The sequence below is a fragment of the Marmota monax genome, unplaced genomic scaffold, assembly GCF_021218885.2.
Source record: "Marmota monax isolate L192 unplaced genomic scaffold, Marmota_monax_Labrador192_F-V1.1 WCK01_AAM20220418_F8-fsc00011, whole genome shotgun sequence".
Classification (NCBI taxonomy): domain Eukaryota; kingdom Metazoa; phylum Chordata; class Mammalia; order Rodentia; family Sciuridae; genus Marmota; species Marmota monax.
In genome coordinates this window covers 4,261,803-4,278,948 of record NW_026693082.1, presented here as the reverse complement: position 1 = coordinate 4,278,948, position 17,146 = coordinate 4,261,803, and the positions used below count along the sequence as shown (strand labels likewise).

Here is a 17,146-nt window from a genome sequence, read left to right as displayed (position 1 = left end):
CCAAGAACAAGATACAGAACATTTTATAACTGCAGGAAATTCCACCAAGTTCAGCTGATCTAAAAACACACAACATCCTTCCTGCCAACAAGTACTAATGAAAATGTCTTAATTGATAATAACAATTAGGAGTTTAAATTTTAGAAGAGAATTTACTCTTCTGACAAAAGAAATAAGTTCTTTCTCCAATTCTTGAATCAATTGGGCATGCTTGCCATAAAACCAAGGATTTTGAATTATGCTCCATGGGGTCCCCTAGGGATTTGTTTGGTGAGATTGAACAGGGAAGGGGAGAAACCAGAGAGGGCTCAAGGCTCCCTCCACCAGCACCTTGGCTTCCATGATGTTGTATTTAATTACTACTTTATGGAAGATCCTGAGAAATGTTATATTTTCACTCTGGATTTTTAATTGTTATAATTTATAGTATAATCGATGTAATAACTAAAAAGAAGTATGGTCTCCCACATTATGAGACAAAGTCCTAGAATCTGTTATATTATTCCTAATTTTAAAAAATCATGATCTCTGACCTCAAGCGGGTCTTTCATCAACTCTGCAATTCTCCCATTCACCTCACTGACTTGGAGTATACTGCTCAAAGCAACCATTACAGCTTTTTACTTAATGCAACCCCATACCCCAACTCCATCATGTTTGTTCTTTGTAACAACCCTACTTTTGAGTTACTTGGGATAAATAAGGTCACCTAATATGGTCTTCTATCCAAAATTTCTCTATACTCATCTTTTATCCCTTTCTTTATGTCTCACCTATTGTCATTTCATTGCTCTACCTACTGTCCTCACTTATTTTCATCTTTAATGTCTTTGATTTCTTGCTACCAGATCCTACTTCTAAGCATAAACATTCTTATATGTGCTTTAGAAACGTTGCAAAAATTGAACATAAAACAACTTTTCCTACAACTCTACTGAGTCCTCCAAGATCCTTCTCTTTCCCTCCACCAAACTTCTCATCTGTCATCTATATTCTCACCTTTATCTTCCTTGCCCCCCTACTACCCGAGTTCTGTCCTTCTACATTTTGTTAAAATTCACTTCAAAGCTACCAGTGACTTAATTGTTAAGTCTGGAGACCCATTTTACTCCCTGTCCCTTCCTCATACCTCCTTTGCTCTGCTCTGACTTTGAGCCAGTAATCCAAGATGCCCAGCATCAGGTAGAGGGTAGGGCAAGTAAGTAATTTCCAAATATCTCATGGCTCTGGCCCAGCATTTTATAGAAAACATTTGGGACAGTAAAATCTTTGGACTGTCTTTTTTTTTTTTTTTGTCTGTCTGTTAGTGTTCTAAAATTTCCATCTCAGTGTGACATGAACAAAAAGAACAAAAGTCATGTCTGGCTCAAACGGGAAACATCCATAATGTTGGCAGAACCATGTCTTCTGGTACCCAGTTTCCTGTCTCCAAACTTTACTCACCATTATCATGTTGATTTTCCTGTGAATAGAATTATGATTATTCCTTACTTAAGACCATAATGATTTCCTAAGTTTTACGGTATAAAGTCTCTAAAGGCCAAAGTAGTCAATACATTTAACCTAATCCCTCCCAACTTTATAGTTAATATTTCTCTTGGTCGGCTTTCCATTGCATGGACAAACAGCTGATAAAAAACATGAAAATGGAGGAAAGGTTTATTTGGGGCCATGGTTGCAGAGGTTTCCATCCATGATCTCTTGACCCTGTTGCTTTGGGCCTTTGGTGAGGCAACACATCATGGTGGGAGCACACGGTGAAGAGCCTGTTCACCTCATAGTAGTTGGAGGCAAACAGATTCAGGAAGGATCCAGGATCCCAACATCCCCTCAAGAGCATGTCCCCAGTGACCTAACTGCTTTCCACTAGGCCTTAGTTCTGAAAGGTTCCACCACTTCCCAATATCTTACCAGCTGGTGACCAAGCCTTTAACACATGACCTTTGGAGGACACTTATCCAATTATAGCAATATCTGAGTCCAGTGAGGTTAAACTGACTTTTTATAAACTCTCCTACTATTTCTGGTTTTGATACATGCCATGTATGCAAGTATGGCCTCATCTTAACTATTATCCCATAGCTCATCTTAACTATTATTTCCTCAGCTATTATTTCCATAGCTCAGGGGATGTATCCTTTCTTCATTAAACATCTTAAATGAGCTACAACAAGACAAAATATAACATTTATATGCCATACAAATCTCTACAGGGACAATGTGATTTCTAATAATTTCACCCAGATGTCTGAGTGGGAGAAGGATAAGTGACACTTATACAATAAAGAAATTATTTTCACTTGTACAAAATGATAAATAATATGGGGGGGGGCGGAACCATGTTCTCCTTTGTAAATGTATATGAAGGAAGCAAAGAGGAAGAAGAGAACTGAATGTTGGGAATCGTTGGGAAAGTTATCAGCAAGATTCAGTGAAAATTATTCTATTTTTTGCTTTATAAAGAATACTTTAAGTTGCATAATTACAGATTCAGGAACTAGATACTTAAATCCATCAGTGACATTTGTTTGACTTCCTCATTTCCAGAGAAAATCAGATCCTTATTTTGGTTTTTGTTCACACCCTTCATTTTTCCCCACCCACCCTAATTGGATTGAGATATTCAACAAAGCCAACCCTAGTACAATGGAAATTAGACTCTAGCACAAGGTGGAGCCGTGTGAAGCCCTTCTCATACTGTGAAATCAACTGTTCTCATTTTTCCAGCAGGCACTGGGAAGGCACAGAAACAGAGTCAGATCCAAAGTCTCAGTTCTATTTTGAGCACAAGTTTTAAATGCCATCAGCTGAGATTAATGTGCGATGTATTAGTCACCCCAAATGAATATGTTTCATTTAAAGGGAAGCCCAGTTGAATGTATTTCCTTAAATGATAATGTGCTACAGACCTGGCACAGCCCTCAATAAAACAGAAACACAACTCTCCTTGCCTTTATCTTATAACTGTCCAAACAAGCACAAGTTCATTGTCCAGAAGTCGGAGGTTCCCATGAAAATCAACTTATCAACGTCTATCTTTATGTCTCATAAGTGATACATGTTTTCAATACTCAGAAAACATGTGAGAGGTGATCATAAAACTTTAGAACTGGAATGGATGTCATCTCCCTGAATTAAATGTTATCACAACTATTTTCCTTACCCTCCACAGATACTTCTCATGCAACTCGACCACGTTTTCAAATAAGCTTTTAAATCTTCAACATTGGACTTTATGCACATGGCCAAGGATAGAAATGGCCTCAGAAAGATTATTGTTATTGTGTAAAGTCCTTTTCTAAGCACTTTGCACATATTAATTCCATTTAATGTTCACATCAAACCCATTGATGGTTTTAAACCTCACTTTCATTATTATTGATATTACTATTTTTTTATTTAATTGATTTTATTTTTTAAATACACAACAGTGGACTGCATTACAATTCTTATGACACATATAGAGTACATTATTTTCATATCTTTGTATATAAAGTTTTTTTACTAGGAAACAGAGGAACAGAGAAGTTAAGTAACTTGAACAAAACCACAGAGTTAGTAAATTGCAGGGGTAAGATGTAAACCCAGACAGCCTGTCTCCAGAGTATATGTCCTTCACCATTATTCTGTATCATCTCTTAAAAATGGAGAGATATTGGTGAGCCCAGTGGCGCATACCTTTAATCCCAGAGGCTTGGAAGGCGGAGGCAAGAGGACTGAGAATTCAAAGCCAGCCTCGGCAAAGTGAGTTGCTAAGCAATTAAGTGAGACCCTGTCTCTAAATAAAATACAAAATAAGGCTGAGGATGTGGCTCAGTGGTTGACTGCCCCTGAGTTCAATCCCCAGTACCCTGTGGCCCCAAAATGGAGAGATACTGGTCAGAGGGTACAAAATTTCAATTATGCAGAATGAAATAAGTTCTGTAATTCTAAGGTGAAGCATGGGGTTAATAGTCAACAATACTGTATTGGGTGCTTGAAATTTTCTAACAGAGTACATCTTATATTCTTCTCCCTCCATGTACATAAAAGGTAACTGGGTGATGATGGATATGTTAACGGGCTTGATTGTAGTAATCATTTCACAGTGTATGCATATATCAAAATAACACATTGTACATTGAAAATACAGACAGTATTTTTTTGTCCATTATATCACAATAAAAGTGGGGAAGAAAAGAAGGTAGTCATCTAAGATCTTTTAAGTGCAAAAATATGAAATCCAATAAATGAAACAAAAGAAATAAAAGCCCAAACAGGGAGAAAGTAAGACTTTAACCTTTCTTATGGAAATTTTAAAGTGAAGTGTGAATGAGCCCTCAGAGTTCTGTCATCCAGCTTCAAAGATTTTCAAAAATTTGCTAATCATTTTTTATCTATCCTGTCCCATGCTTAGAATTTTTTTTCTGTACAGCAAGACAAAAAATCTGTCTTTATAGCAAACTCAGAATGTTGTTATTCCCTGAAACTAGTACAGAATAATCAAATCTAAAGACATAATGTAGTAGCACTGAGTCAGCCTGGAGAGGCCTTTTAGGATGTGAGGTCCTTCCCCATCCCACCCTGCACTCCAGACGCTGGGTGGTCTTTAACACAGATATGCTAACATTTCCATGCACAGGTTTATGTGCACAATCTTACCTCCCCGGTCCACACAAGGGCAAGGACCCTGGTGTCAGGGTCAGCACTGAGCTTGTATTTAGCATTTGTATTTAGATGCTTAAAGTGTGCAGAATCACAGAAGAGAAAGTGAACAAGCTAATCTTCATAAAACAGGACAGTCAAGAAAAAAAGCAGCCATTGAACTAGACGTTATTTTTTCTATTTTTTTTTAAAAGCTTCTCCAACTTTTAGTTTATGTTACAACCATAAATGGTCAACTTTCTTAAAGGCAAAACAAAACAACTTCACAATTTCATCCTGTCTCTGAGTAGACTTGATCATTGTTTAAATGTTTTGAAAAAGAATGAACAAAGCCACCAGTAAGGGCAATCTCAAACAGGCAATAGCTACCCTGAAATCTGACCTCCCAAGCCACTTTCAGCTCCTTTTCCCATGAATAAATAATGACTCCCTCTTTGCCAATGGAACATGAGATAGGTTAATGGCTGTTTCTGTAGGAGTTATTAATAACACTTCTTGTCAACTCTGATCTTACTTAAAATGCATATCAGACATAGAAAATCAAACGAGCTATGTATGTAAATGCATTCTATAATATTAATGAGTATAAATGCTGAGATAACATTGCAGAAAGCTTTCGTATTAACCCTCATTTTCATTGATTAACCTTCCAAAGAAGCAAGTAATTTTCCACCTCAGATTATTATCTCCAGAACCCAAATCCTATTCAATAATTAAAAGAAGACCTACTTATTTAAATATTAAAACAAGAAATAAAACTCTAGAATTTAATAAGGATATTGAACCTTTCTGAATCTAGACCTCTAATTCTGGAAACTTTGAAATTCTCTCCTTAATAGCCTTAACAGTAAGAATTTTAGCCCAATTCTTTTCAAATGACTGATTATCTGCAAGAGACAGGTTATTAGATATTTGTGAGACTCAGATCAGCCTATATTATAATTTATTTCTAAATATAATTATACTTAAATGACCTATTGTCTTTTTCACTCTTTGACTTGTATAAATTATGTATAGGTATACCACAGTTAATGAAAATAATATTTTAGACATCCTAGAAATTGTGAAAACTGTAATTATGAACTTTGCCAACTATCAAAATACATGCATAAAGTAAAAATGTATTCCTAACACAAACCATTCTGAAAACTGTTTAAATTTCTTCCAAAGTTCCCCCACCCCGTATTCTTACATGAGAGAACATATTGCTATGGGTAGAAGACTTCTTTTAAAATTCTACTAGTGTGAAGAGCACTGTCTTTTAGGGGTGACAGATACTAAAAGTATTATGAGAACACATATCCTTGCATCCTGAGTATTTATGCAAACTACTCCCCTCCTTCTTCTCCAGCTATCCCCTGCCTCCCCATCATTCTACTAATTTTCTGACCAGGAAAAGGAATAGGAGAGAAAAAATAATTTTCCATTTATACCTTTTAAATTCTCTGTCTTATTGATGCTAGTCTTAGACAACCCCAAAGAGAAAATATAACAGTGTTTGGAAAAAGAAAGAGGAAGAAAAATTGAAAAAGACAGCTGCAAGTATCCTATGCTGCATGTACTCTTCTGGTAGGAATTTTCATTTCTTAAACACCCAATAATTCAGGCACAATTCAGAATATACAACAAAATAGATCCTTTATATAAATTATTTTATCCTTGGGTGATAGAATCTATTTCCATTAATGATTGCTTCATGAAACTCTGTCTTCCAAGTTTTCCTCCACCTGGAAGATTTGACTTTAAATTATACCTACCTATTCACTGGAAAAATCAAGTCTATCCTTAATCATTGATTAATTTGGCAACCAAGTATAATTCAATTTATAGTATGTCACCAACCCTAAACTCTAGGGCAATTGTTTTCCTTTTTAAGTTTTTGTCATTTAAAGTATATCTGGGATTTTTTTTTTCTTTCTTCTTTGAAAACCATCAAAGAATTAGGAGCCATATACTGGGTCAGACCTGTGTCTGAGTTTAAAGTTAAAAGTTCTAAGTTACAAGAATGCTTTTTCCTCTTCAATTTAAATTAAAAAAAAAAAAAAAAGCTGTGGGACACTAACTAGCATAATTTAAAATTTTATTTGATGTTCTAAACAGGCCAACCTCATCATCTTCAAGTGATGAACCTGAAAAGGAAGGAGCAGTCTGGGCTCCCAGAGGTGCTGTGGGAACCTCAGGAATTGCAGCTGGGGGCAGAAATCACAAGGAGGCAGCTTGAACCCATTAGGAGCACTTCCTAACAATGAGAGCTGCCCAGCCTCAGGGGATGCTTCTTTGCCCACAGGATGCTTGCAGCAATTTAGGGAGCTCACCCCAGGGCTGGCTGACAACCTGGGAAAGTGGGGAAGTGGTAGGTTTGGCCTGCAAGACTTCTCAAGACAGCTCTGACCTCAAGATTTGCTTAACTAAGAGAAAGGAAAGATGTTTATGAATATGTCCTCCCGGCTTTATAAAGGAAACAAGAGCCCAGAGCAAGGCACACTGACCTCAGTTTGCCCAGTTATGAAATGAAGGGTGACCCAGACAGTAAGATACCTTCAAATTCTAACAATCTGTGAACATAATTCATTTCTTTGTGTCTGCTCCATTTTTGAAAAAAAAAAAAAATAGACAGGCACATGACTCTGAAAGGCTCTTCCCAGCAGGGTTGAACTAGAAGCATAAGCCTGAGCCAAGAATAGAGAAAAGAGTCCACATGGAACCACTGAGACCCAAATGGCTCCTGCCCCTCAGATCCAGGGGTCCATTCAGGGTCCCCTCTCCATACTTATCATCATTTGTCCCTCAGAACCTAGGAAGACAACATAGACACGACACAGTTGAGGCAAGGTTACCTAGGAAACACTAATAAATTCAAAATGAATCACCTAAAAGTGTCCCAAATATAGCATGCCACAGTCAGTGGGGAAATTGTTCAGAAATGCATATGAGCATAAGTATTTAAAAGTATGAATTACACACTTGCAAAGAGTTCCCTATTATAGTCATGTTTCTGATTTTGAGTTATCTACTGTGCTATGATGTAATGCCTAAATACAGTGTATTCCTAAAATGAATCCTATGTGACACAGTGTTTGCAAAAGACCAACTTTCCAAGAAGTAAAAATGAGCCCATTCTGATATCAAATTGGCATTATCACAAGCTGAACCAGCAAAGCTTTGCTCCTAGGATGTAATCTAAGAACTTCCAGCTCTCTGAAGAACTTCTTGTTTTACATAAACCCTATCATTAAAGCATCATCCACTAAAGAATTGAAACTGCTTTTCTTTGCATTAAATCTAATAACAAGTATAGGTATAATAGTAGGTGGTGCTAAAACAGTAATTCAGATACATGTGAGGTTTTTCTGTAGCTCATTGGTGAAGTACAAATTTTATTTATAATAGGTGGCAGATAATTATAAATCAATTCTATTTTAAAAGAACAGAAAACAATTCTGAATACAGTAAATATCATTTTTACTATGAAGCCTTTAAAATTGGAAGTTATTTTCTCTGGCACATAACAACTCTTGTCCCCTCAGGTCCTCAGGGGATCCCTGTCTACTCTTCTTTGAAGTAGTGGTCAGAAGTGCCCTAAGCATACCTAGAATTACTCTACCCACGCCTGTCAGCTTTTCTTCAGCAAAAGCTGCTATCATGGATCAGTTTGCTTCAAGATTATCTATTTTTTTAAGAAATCAAAAATCTAAACTCCTTCCTTAGAAAGATGCATACCATGAAATTTTTTTTTCTTTCATGCTTTCTCTAAAATAGAAGCATATTATTGGAAATTTTGTCACTAAAACTGACGACAAACAGTTCCTCCTGTATTTCAAAGTCTTTAGACTGTTAATACACATGTACATATAAAAAAATGGATCATACATTTGCAAATAGTTATTTATCATATTCATGTTTCATATTTTGAGGCAGCTACTGTATAATGTTGTAATACCTAATTACAGTGACGTTCCTAGAATGAATCCAAGTGAACGCAAGTCTGAACCACAGCCTCTTCAGGAAACCAAGAAAACATAGGAAACAACCTTCGAAACCACTTACCTAAATATGAAGATAAATTAAACAGTATTATGAACAGGAATAACTGGGTGGATTAAAAATTAGAACTGTAAAGGTACAAATGTTCCACATATCATCTCTGTGAACCCAAAAAAGGAAGGAGAATGAAGAAGTGTGAAGGACTAAGATTGAAAAAAATAATCTCTGTCTCTTGCATACTACTCCCACTTGATTTGATTTCTATAATCCCATCAAAACAGCTCTCCACTTGGAAACCTCTAAGACTTTCCTGGTCCTCTGGGCAGTTCTTGACAACCAACATCTGTGATGTCACGACTTCAGACCGGATAACAATGACTTTGAGGTTGGTGAGGCTGAGGTGAGGTCTGGTCATCAAAGGTTCAGCCAAAGGGTCACCCTCCTGACCTCTACTCACAGTGGCTGCTGTGTCTGGCTCAGAGGGCTAGCAGTGCAAACATAAGATACACTCTATAATCTCAGTCCCAGGAAAGAACCTTGAAGTGGCCTCATATCAGCTACAAGTGTTCCCAACCACAGAACCTGAAGTTGTTCAACCCTCCTTCCTATTTTTAACCTCATTTAGTTAACTTTCGGAAACATAGTTAAATGCTTCACCAATTCCAAGGCACTATAGGTAATCACAGGTGACTAATTCTTTCAGCAAATATTGAAAACTCAGTAGGTTTCATGATAACACTCTGCAGGGACACCTTTCTTGGATCTTTCTTTGACCTCTTACCTAAGAATCCATGAAGCAAAGGGCTTCTGAAACCTGTCTCTGGGTAAGTCATTTTCTAGATGGTAAGAGGTGCAAAATCTTTTCCTGGCAAGTTAACTTACCGTAACTGAAAAAACAAGATAGTGACAAATAGGCTATTTTCCTTAAGTGGATGGTAGAGTAAGGAAACTGATCAAAATTATTAGTCACACAAAGAAAATGACACATAGGGACCCAGGCAGGTCAATTTACCTTTAGGGCCTGGACTGGCCTGCAGGAGCTGGGCACAGGTGCCCAACCCCTCCCCCCACCCCACTTACGGGTGGCTGGCCGGCTCTGCTCGGGTGGCACGCTGTCCGCTGACTGGGTGCTGGAAACTGAGGACACGCTGGAGCTCCGGACAAAGCCAAAGGCCGCCAGCTTGGCCGCTGGGAGACGCGAGTATCCAGGAGGTCGAAGTCCGGATTTCGGTAGACTGGATTTTGCAGCATTTGAACTGGAAGCTTTCTTTAAATCTGCTTAAAAGAACCAAAGGAAAAAAAAAAACTCAGAATATATATACGTGTGTATGTGTATATATATGTAGCTAAAATTAATCTTGAAATTCAATTCTATGCATTTGCAACAAACAAATCTTTAAGAGAAAGGTCTCTTTCGTGAGCCAGGTGCTTCAGAGAAACTCAGGAAGAGGACAAGTAGCTCCTGCCCCCAAATGATCACAGTCCAGTTAGGCAGATGGGTTGACCCTACTGTAAGGCCATAGGTATAAAGTGCTTCAGATGTTGAATGGAAAGAGAATATTGACTGTTAAAGCTACCTGTAGGTCTCTGAAATTCAGATACACCTTAATATTTGACATATGATAGGCAAAGAACTCTTGCAGAAAATACTCATTGGTGATTTTAACTATTATGTGATAAGTCTTACAGAAACATGTTCACAGAATCATCCTACTAACCTTCTGCAGGTTGTAGGGATGGGGGAGGGGCTAGCCAGACTGAAATCTGACCTCTCTCAGTTACTAGCTATGTAACCCTGAGCCCTAGCCCTAACACTGAGAACCAGCTTCCTCTATAAAGAATGATGATAAAGCTGGCCTCCAAGGTTTAGCATTACTCTTTGTAACACAGAACTTGATAGGTGCTCAGATGAATGTCAGTTTTTCTCCTTTTTCTGTTTTTATTTTAGTCCAAACTTCAAAATCAGCTCCTGGATATGTGCCAAACCAGTCTGTTTTAGGATGATAAAATATGCTGTCAATCCAAAATCTCAGAAACACCACGCTCTAAGTCTGAGCTGGGCTCCATCAGCAGCTGCCAGGATGATCACCACAACCCTACGAGAAGGCTCTCAGCACAGAGAAACCCCAAACCAAAAAATACTAGGATATGAAATTTAAAAGGCCCAAGTTTCCTAATATTTTGTGTGATTGACCTTTAGGAGGTATTGAGCAACTTTGACCTGCAAACATATTTACCCTGAGGGTACACAAAACAATCCATAGCATTCTTATTCTGCCTTTAGTCTATTCTTTATTATAAAAGATTAATGGCATTTCACACTAAGCTTAATTTAAATAATGGTCGATTCATAAAACCCCAAAAGGCCATGTCTAAAAAGATCAATGAAGAAACTACATATTAGAAAGCATCTAAATGTAGAAATAGAGAACCAGTAGATGTCATGCTAGGTCTATGGTGGCCCCCCAAAAGGCCTCTTCTTCTACCAGCAAGTCCTCCTAGAAGTGAGGCCACGGCCATCTGTGTGTCCAGATGAAGGTGGGATCCACACAGCTGTGGTCTCCTGACTCCTGGGTCAGGACTGGGAAGAGAAGGAATCAGGTCAGCACCGAAGAGAAAGAGAACAAGGAGCTGGGGTTGCAGGTATCCCCAGTTCAGTTCTATTCTAATGCTCCACTAATTAAAAAAGAAAAGAAAGAAACACTGCACCATTTAACAAGTAGTAATGGCCCTTTTGTATCAGCTATCAATGCCATATTCAATGCCTTCATATATTTGGGGGAAAAAAAAGTCAGTATTCCTAACCAAGACCTTGGCATGTGGAAAGCATTCACTTAATATTTTTTTAAAAATAAGTTCGTTACATCATTATGTAAGACAATAAAGTCTCTGAGTGTGTAAAACAAAAATGTGTCTTATTCTACCCTTACCTACATCCAGTTGTTCATTCCATCGGTGGAAAGGTAGCTTTGGGATACACAGAGAGAAGGGAAGGGTGGACAACACAGGATTCTGTGTATAGGAAGCAGTCTCCAAATTATTTTCTAGATTTCTTCCTCCCTATTCCTTTTGGTAAAGGTAAACAGTTGGCTTTTCATATCCATGGGTTCCATATAGACAGATTCAAATGAGCAGATTAAAACTATTTGGAAAAACACTGCATCTTCTCTGAGCATGTAGAAACTTTTTTCTTGTTGCTGTTCTCAAAATAATACAGAATATCAACTACTTACCTAGCATTTACTTTATATTAAGTATTATATGTAGTCTAGAGACAGCTTGGAGTACTGGATTTGCATTGGTTACACGCAAATACTCTTACCATTTTATATAAGAAACTTGAACATCCATGGTTTGGGGAGGAATGGGGATGGGCAGTATATTCAATCTGCTATGGATACTGAGCAATGATTGTATTGCTCTGTGTCCTGTGTGTGTGTGTGTGTGTGTGTGTGTGCCTGTGTTCATGTGCTCATGTTTAGGCTACTTGTAGGAGTATTCCTTGCCCCAACTCTGTGTGTACAACTTTTGTAAATTTAATATGACTTATACTATACATCAAGTTACTATATAATTGTCTTTCCTTCTACCAGATTAATATCATGAATAGTACAGATGCTTACAGGATTGGAGGAGCAAATCTTATTCTTTTTATATTACCAGCACCTAGCACAGTGATTATACAATTTCTTATTATAAATGCATTGAAATCTATCACCAAGGTTGTACTATATTAATTTAACCCAAAGTATGAGTCAAATATCTCCACAAATTTCTCTGCATAAAAGAGTAGTCTGGAGAGGACTAAAAAAAAATTCTGCCTTTCAAACAAATGATTAAATATTTTGATTCAGGTGGCTGTTGGAACATACTTTAAAAACTTCAACAGAAAATGTCAACTCACTTGTGAAATAATTGCATTTGACAACTCTGATCAAATTGCATTAACTTAATCTTAGCTTCTTATAAAAATAACTATTTGCATATATACACACAAAAAAAGACCTATATTCCTGGCTATTTTTCAAACAAGTCCAGCATTTTAGACTGAATTTAGTATTTACAAACTAACCCCAATGTGATGGTGTTTGAAGTCAGGTCCTTGGAGAGGTAGATAGGTTGTAAGAGTAGAACTCTCAATAATGAGATTTGTGCACATATAGAAAGGTGTCTGAGGTCTAACTCACTCTCTTTCCACCATATGGGTAAACAATAAGAAGATCATAGTAACCCTGATCTCAGATTTCCAGTCCCCAGAACAGTGAGAAATACATTTCTGTTGTTTATATGCCAACCAATATAGACAGTAACCCCAATAAAGACATCTAGCATGTCAGAGAAATATATTTTCCAAGTATTTAGTATCCTTGCTCTAATCTAGGACATATATTTTGACAGAAATAATAGTGTATCAAGTGCATAGGAAGCTCTCAATAAATAAATTATATAATAAATTAGTATCACAATAAAGCTAAGGTAATACATAAGAAAGATACTTCATAGAATGATAGCATGAGGATCTCTATGCCACTCTCTCCAGTGAAACAATCATAACTGGTGAAAACTATTTTTAAAAGTTTTAAAGTCTTTGGGAAATATTCTAAGAGTATATCACACATAAGAAAATTAACAAAAACTCCATGAAAACAGTGAGAGTTGCACTTGAACCATGACCCACTCCCTTGTTCCCCATCACCAACCTCCCACCACAGAATGATGGAAGCTCTACTCTGGTACATGTGGCCAGAAAGATAGGGTTTTTTTTCTCTCTGGAGTTAAGGGGTACTGTATCTTCCTAGGATCATTGGGTTAACACCACTTCTCATCCGCATCCCACCCCATCTTTAGTTCCATGTTGCAGAGGCTAAATTCTATGCAAATGTTGTCAACAGGTCAGGGGGACCCTTTCTTCACCCAGCCACAACTTATAGTGTAGAGGACCACGCAGGTAGAACAGGCCCAAAATACGGGGGCCTAAATCACACTGCCTTGTTCACTTATAGGCTAGAAATTCACCCCCAGGAAAGATAAAGAGAGAAAACTAGAGAGCACTATCCCTATCTAGCATCTTACTGGTAATGTAAGAGTTTTTGTCTGCTCTTACAACCCCTAGCACCAAAGTCATAAGTAAGAGATTTTGCCCAAGGACACAGGCACACCAGAAGATCAGGGATCTCTGAGATGCTCTTCAAAAGAACGGAGTTTATTTGAAATAATATTTGTATGAAGTTCCAACCTAGGGGAATTCTTAGAAGCAATGGAGATTTTGATGGTAAGCAACTAGGAGGAGGCTGATAGCTCCATCAAAGCAAGATGATAAACTGTAGAAAAGCTAGTTTACCAGAGATAACTAGTGAAAAAGCTAAGAGAGACATCACTACTGATCCAACAGAAATAAAAAGGATTATAACAGAAGACTATAAACAACAATATCTCAATAAATTAGATAATCTAGTGAAATGGACAAATTTTAGAAAGACTATGAGAATTGACTCCAATCTGAATATATGTTTACTAAAAAGATTGAATTAGTAATTTAAAAACTTTCTGCAAGATCCAGATGTTTTCTTTAGTGAATTCTATCAATCATTTACATAAAAATTAACAGCAAAAAACTAACACATTAAAACCAGAAGCATATATAAAGAATTATATAACAAGACCAAGCAATATTTCTCCTAGAAATATAAATTGCTTTAATATATATAAATCAATATACTATACCATATTAATAAAGAAAAACAAAACCCATGATCATCTCAATGTGTAGAAAAAATACTTTACAAATTTCAATATCAGTGCATGATTTAAAAAAAAAAAAACCTATTAGTGGTTAGTGAACTAAGAATAGAAGACAGTGCCTTTGGTCTGATAAAGGCAGGTAAGTTTATACTTAATGGTGAAAGACTGAAAGCTTCCCCTCAACATCAGGAACAAGGATATCTTCTCTCACCCTTTCTATTCACATTGCAGGGAAGGTCCTGGCCAGAGGAATTAAGCAAGAAAAGAAAAGATGTGTGTATTGGAAATCAGAAGCAAAACTTTCTCTTTGCAATTGATGTGGTCTTGTATAGAGAAAATCCTAGGAAATTTCATTTAACAAACTATTTAATTAATGAATAAACTAGCTCAGCAAAGTCACAGAATAAAAATATTCACATGCAAAAATTAAGTGGACTTCTATACTCTCACAATAAATAATCCAAAAATGAAATTTGGAAAGCAATTTTATTTATCATGGGCCAAAAGAGAAGAAAATGCTTAAGAATTATAATAAAAGGTCAGACTCCATATTTTTTTTAAATATTTGACTGCTACTAGTTACTAGCCTCAACACCCCGCAACCTTGCTCTACTCTCACCTACCTCTTCTACCCCTCATCTGGAAAAGCTGAAAAGAAAGTCCAGGGGTCCCTCCTTTGATGCTGGGAGGTGTGAGGATATTTATATTCAAGCCACATAAGCCACTACCCATTTGCATGGGAATGTTCACCGCTCCCCTACCCCCATATGACAAATAAAACCATAATCCAGCGTGCTTTCCTTCTCCCTCAAGCCATTTTCAGACTTGTTTGAGAGGCCTGTTCTGCTCTCCCCACAAACCCCAATTACATAAGTATAAGCTTTTCCATACCCTTTTGCTTTGTTTGTGGCTTCATCATCACTCTTGACATTCAAACCAAATTTTGGCTGAGGGTCCACTCTGCCTCTTTGTGGTGGCTACAACAGGAGGTGCGGCAAGCAGGATGCTGCGAACACGGCCAGCATCTCTGGGGGTCTCCCTTCTTGCTTGGCTTGTTAACTGGCTCTGCTGCCTCAGCGTACGCAGGCACCTTCAGCTGTGGCTTGCTGGCCAGCTTGTGCTTGAGCTGTGCGGCTGTGCTGCACTGAGTCCTACAGACCTTCTGTTACAGTTTCTGCTCATCTAAGTTTGAAGTTTGAATATTTAGTTGTTTTTTAGGAATAAGAAAATGGGATGGAGGAGGGGCCTCTTTAAAGTTTTTCTCAGGTACATCTCGTGCTGGACCTATCTGTATATCTGAGAATAAAGTTGTCTGATGCTAGACTTAGGGCAAAGGCTGTCCCGTGACCAATTGGTTGCATTTCTCAGCCAGGTCTTGGCTCTAGATTTATAGAGCTCTCTGTAGACCAACTAGATCCTGTACAAGATACAGGATAATTGGGTAGAAGCTCATGAAAGAGCAGTCATTAAGGAAGATAAGAAAAACATAAAGGAAATGTTTGCATTCCTACAAGCAGTTGATTCTGCGGGATCATTAAGTAACTTGGTGGCTGTTGCTGCCTATGCCTCTGTTGCTACAAAAATCCCAGTCCTTAGACTTATGGAAAAAGCACCCACGACTCCCTCTGGCACAGCAAGGGGGTTAATTCAGACCTTACTTAAACCCAGTGTCCTTACTTAAACCTCCTATAAAGCAACCATTGCATGGGGGAAGCCCCTAACCTTGGCAATACCATAGACTTGAAGCTCCATGGAGAAAGGAATTCATAAATAGGAGCAAAACAGAGAAAATTCTCAGGAAGCACAACAAAGAAAAGAAAGATATGGGTGGAGGGAAAGAGAAGTGAAAGAAAGAGAGCTGGATCCAGAGGTGGAGAAAAACCTGAAAAGAGTTCGTGACACATACAAGTTGACGTGGCAAAATGCCCACCCTCCACCCCGGCCAATCCCCCTATAAAGTAGTGAACATGGCTCAATGTAAATTTAAACAAGGTCTTCCAGGGTTGAAACCCATTACATGCCTCCACTGCTTCCCAATTTAATAGTCCAATGTGGCCTTAATGTGGAATTAGTAATACCTCACAGAGGATTATACAACCCTAATGCTATGATGCTACTCATAAAAAAAAATCTCTAGACATGATATTATTGAAATTACTGACTTCAACTAATAAGGTATTGGAAAACATTTTGCTATTATAGATTTGGTTAATACGTTCTACTCAATTTCTATTTATAATAGCTTCTCAGTCACAGTTTTCCTTTACCTTCAAAGGAATGCAGTGCATCTTTACCTGGTGGCTACCCACAAGATACCACAGCATCTGCCACGGCACACAACCTATGCAGGGAAAATCTTAATTGCATCCAACTTTCTCCAGTCCCACAGGCATGTCATTAAATTAATAACATCCTCTTTGAGGACATTCATTTGACATAGTCATTAGGAACATACAAATAAAAACAAAAATGGATAGGCCATTGCCCTATGCATGATGCATGGTCCTGTCACCTTAAATTTCTGAATATTGCTTGGTAAACCACTGGGTACTTTGTCCCTAAAACTATCAAGAAACAACTAATGTTTGAACAAATAAATAAATAAATAAGAAACAATTAATGATCCTATGAGCACCCAAAATATCACATGAAGCCCAGGATCTTTTAGAGTCCTAAGATTCAAGAAGCAAAAATATTCCTCATTTACTAATTTTAATCAAGCTCATCTTTAATAGGGTCCCCTCTGCCCAAAGGTTCTAGAATCTGTCCAAATTGC

At 37.6% G+C, this 17,146-nt stretch overlaps 1 protein-coding gene across 3 annotated transcripts in view; it reads right to left on the bottom strand.

Annotated features, from left to right (window-relative positions):
* The window catches only part of Mtus2 (microtubule associated scaffold protein 2), a 595,926-nt gene that overhangs the window by 332,369 nt on the left and 246,411 nt on the right, over positions 1-17,146 (bottom strand). For 2 of the 3 annotated variants that reach the window (XM_046454223.2, XM_046454224.2), the window contains one exon: positions 9,709-9,906. In XM_046454223.2, the coding sequence (XP_046310179.1) occupies positions 9,709-9,906 (198 nt within the window). The remainder of the gene's footprint in view (positions 1-9,708; positions 9,907-17,146) is intronic. The other variant, XM_046454225.2, reaches the window with a different exon arrangement.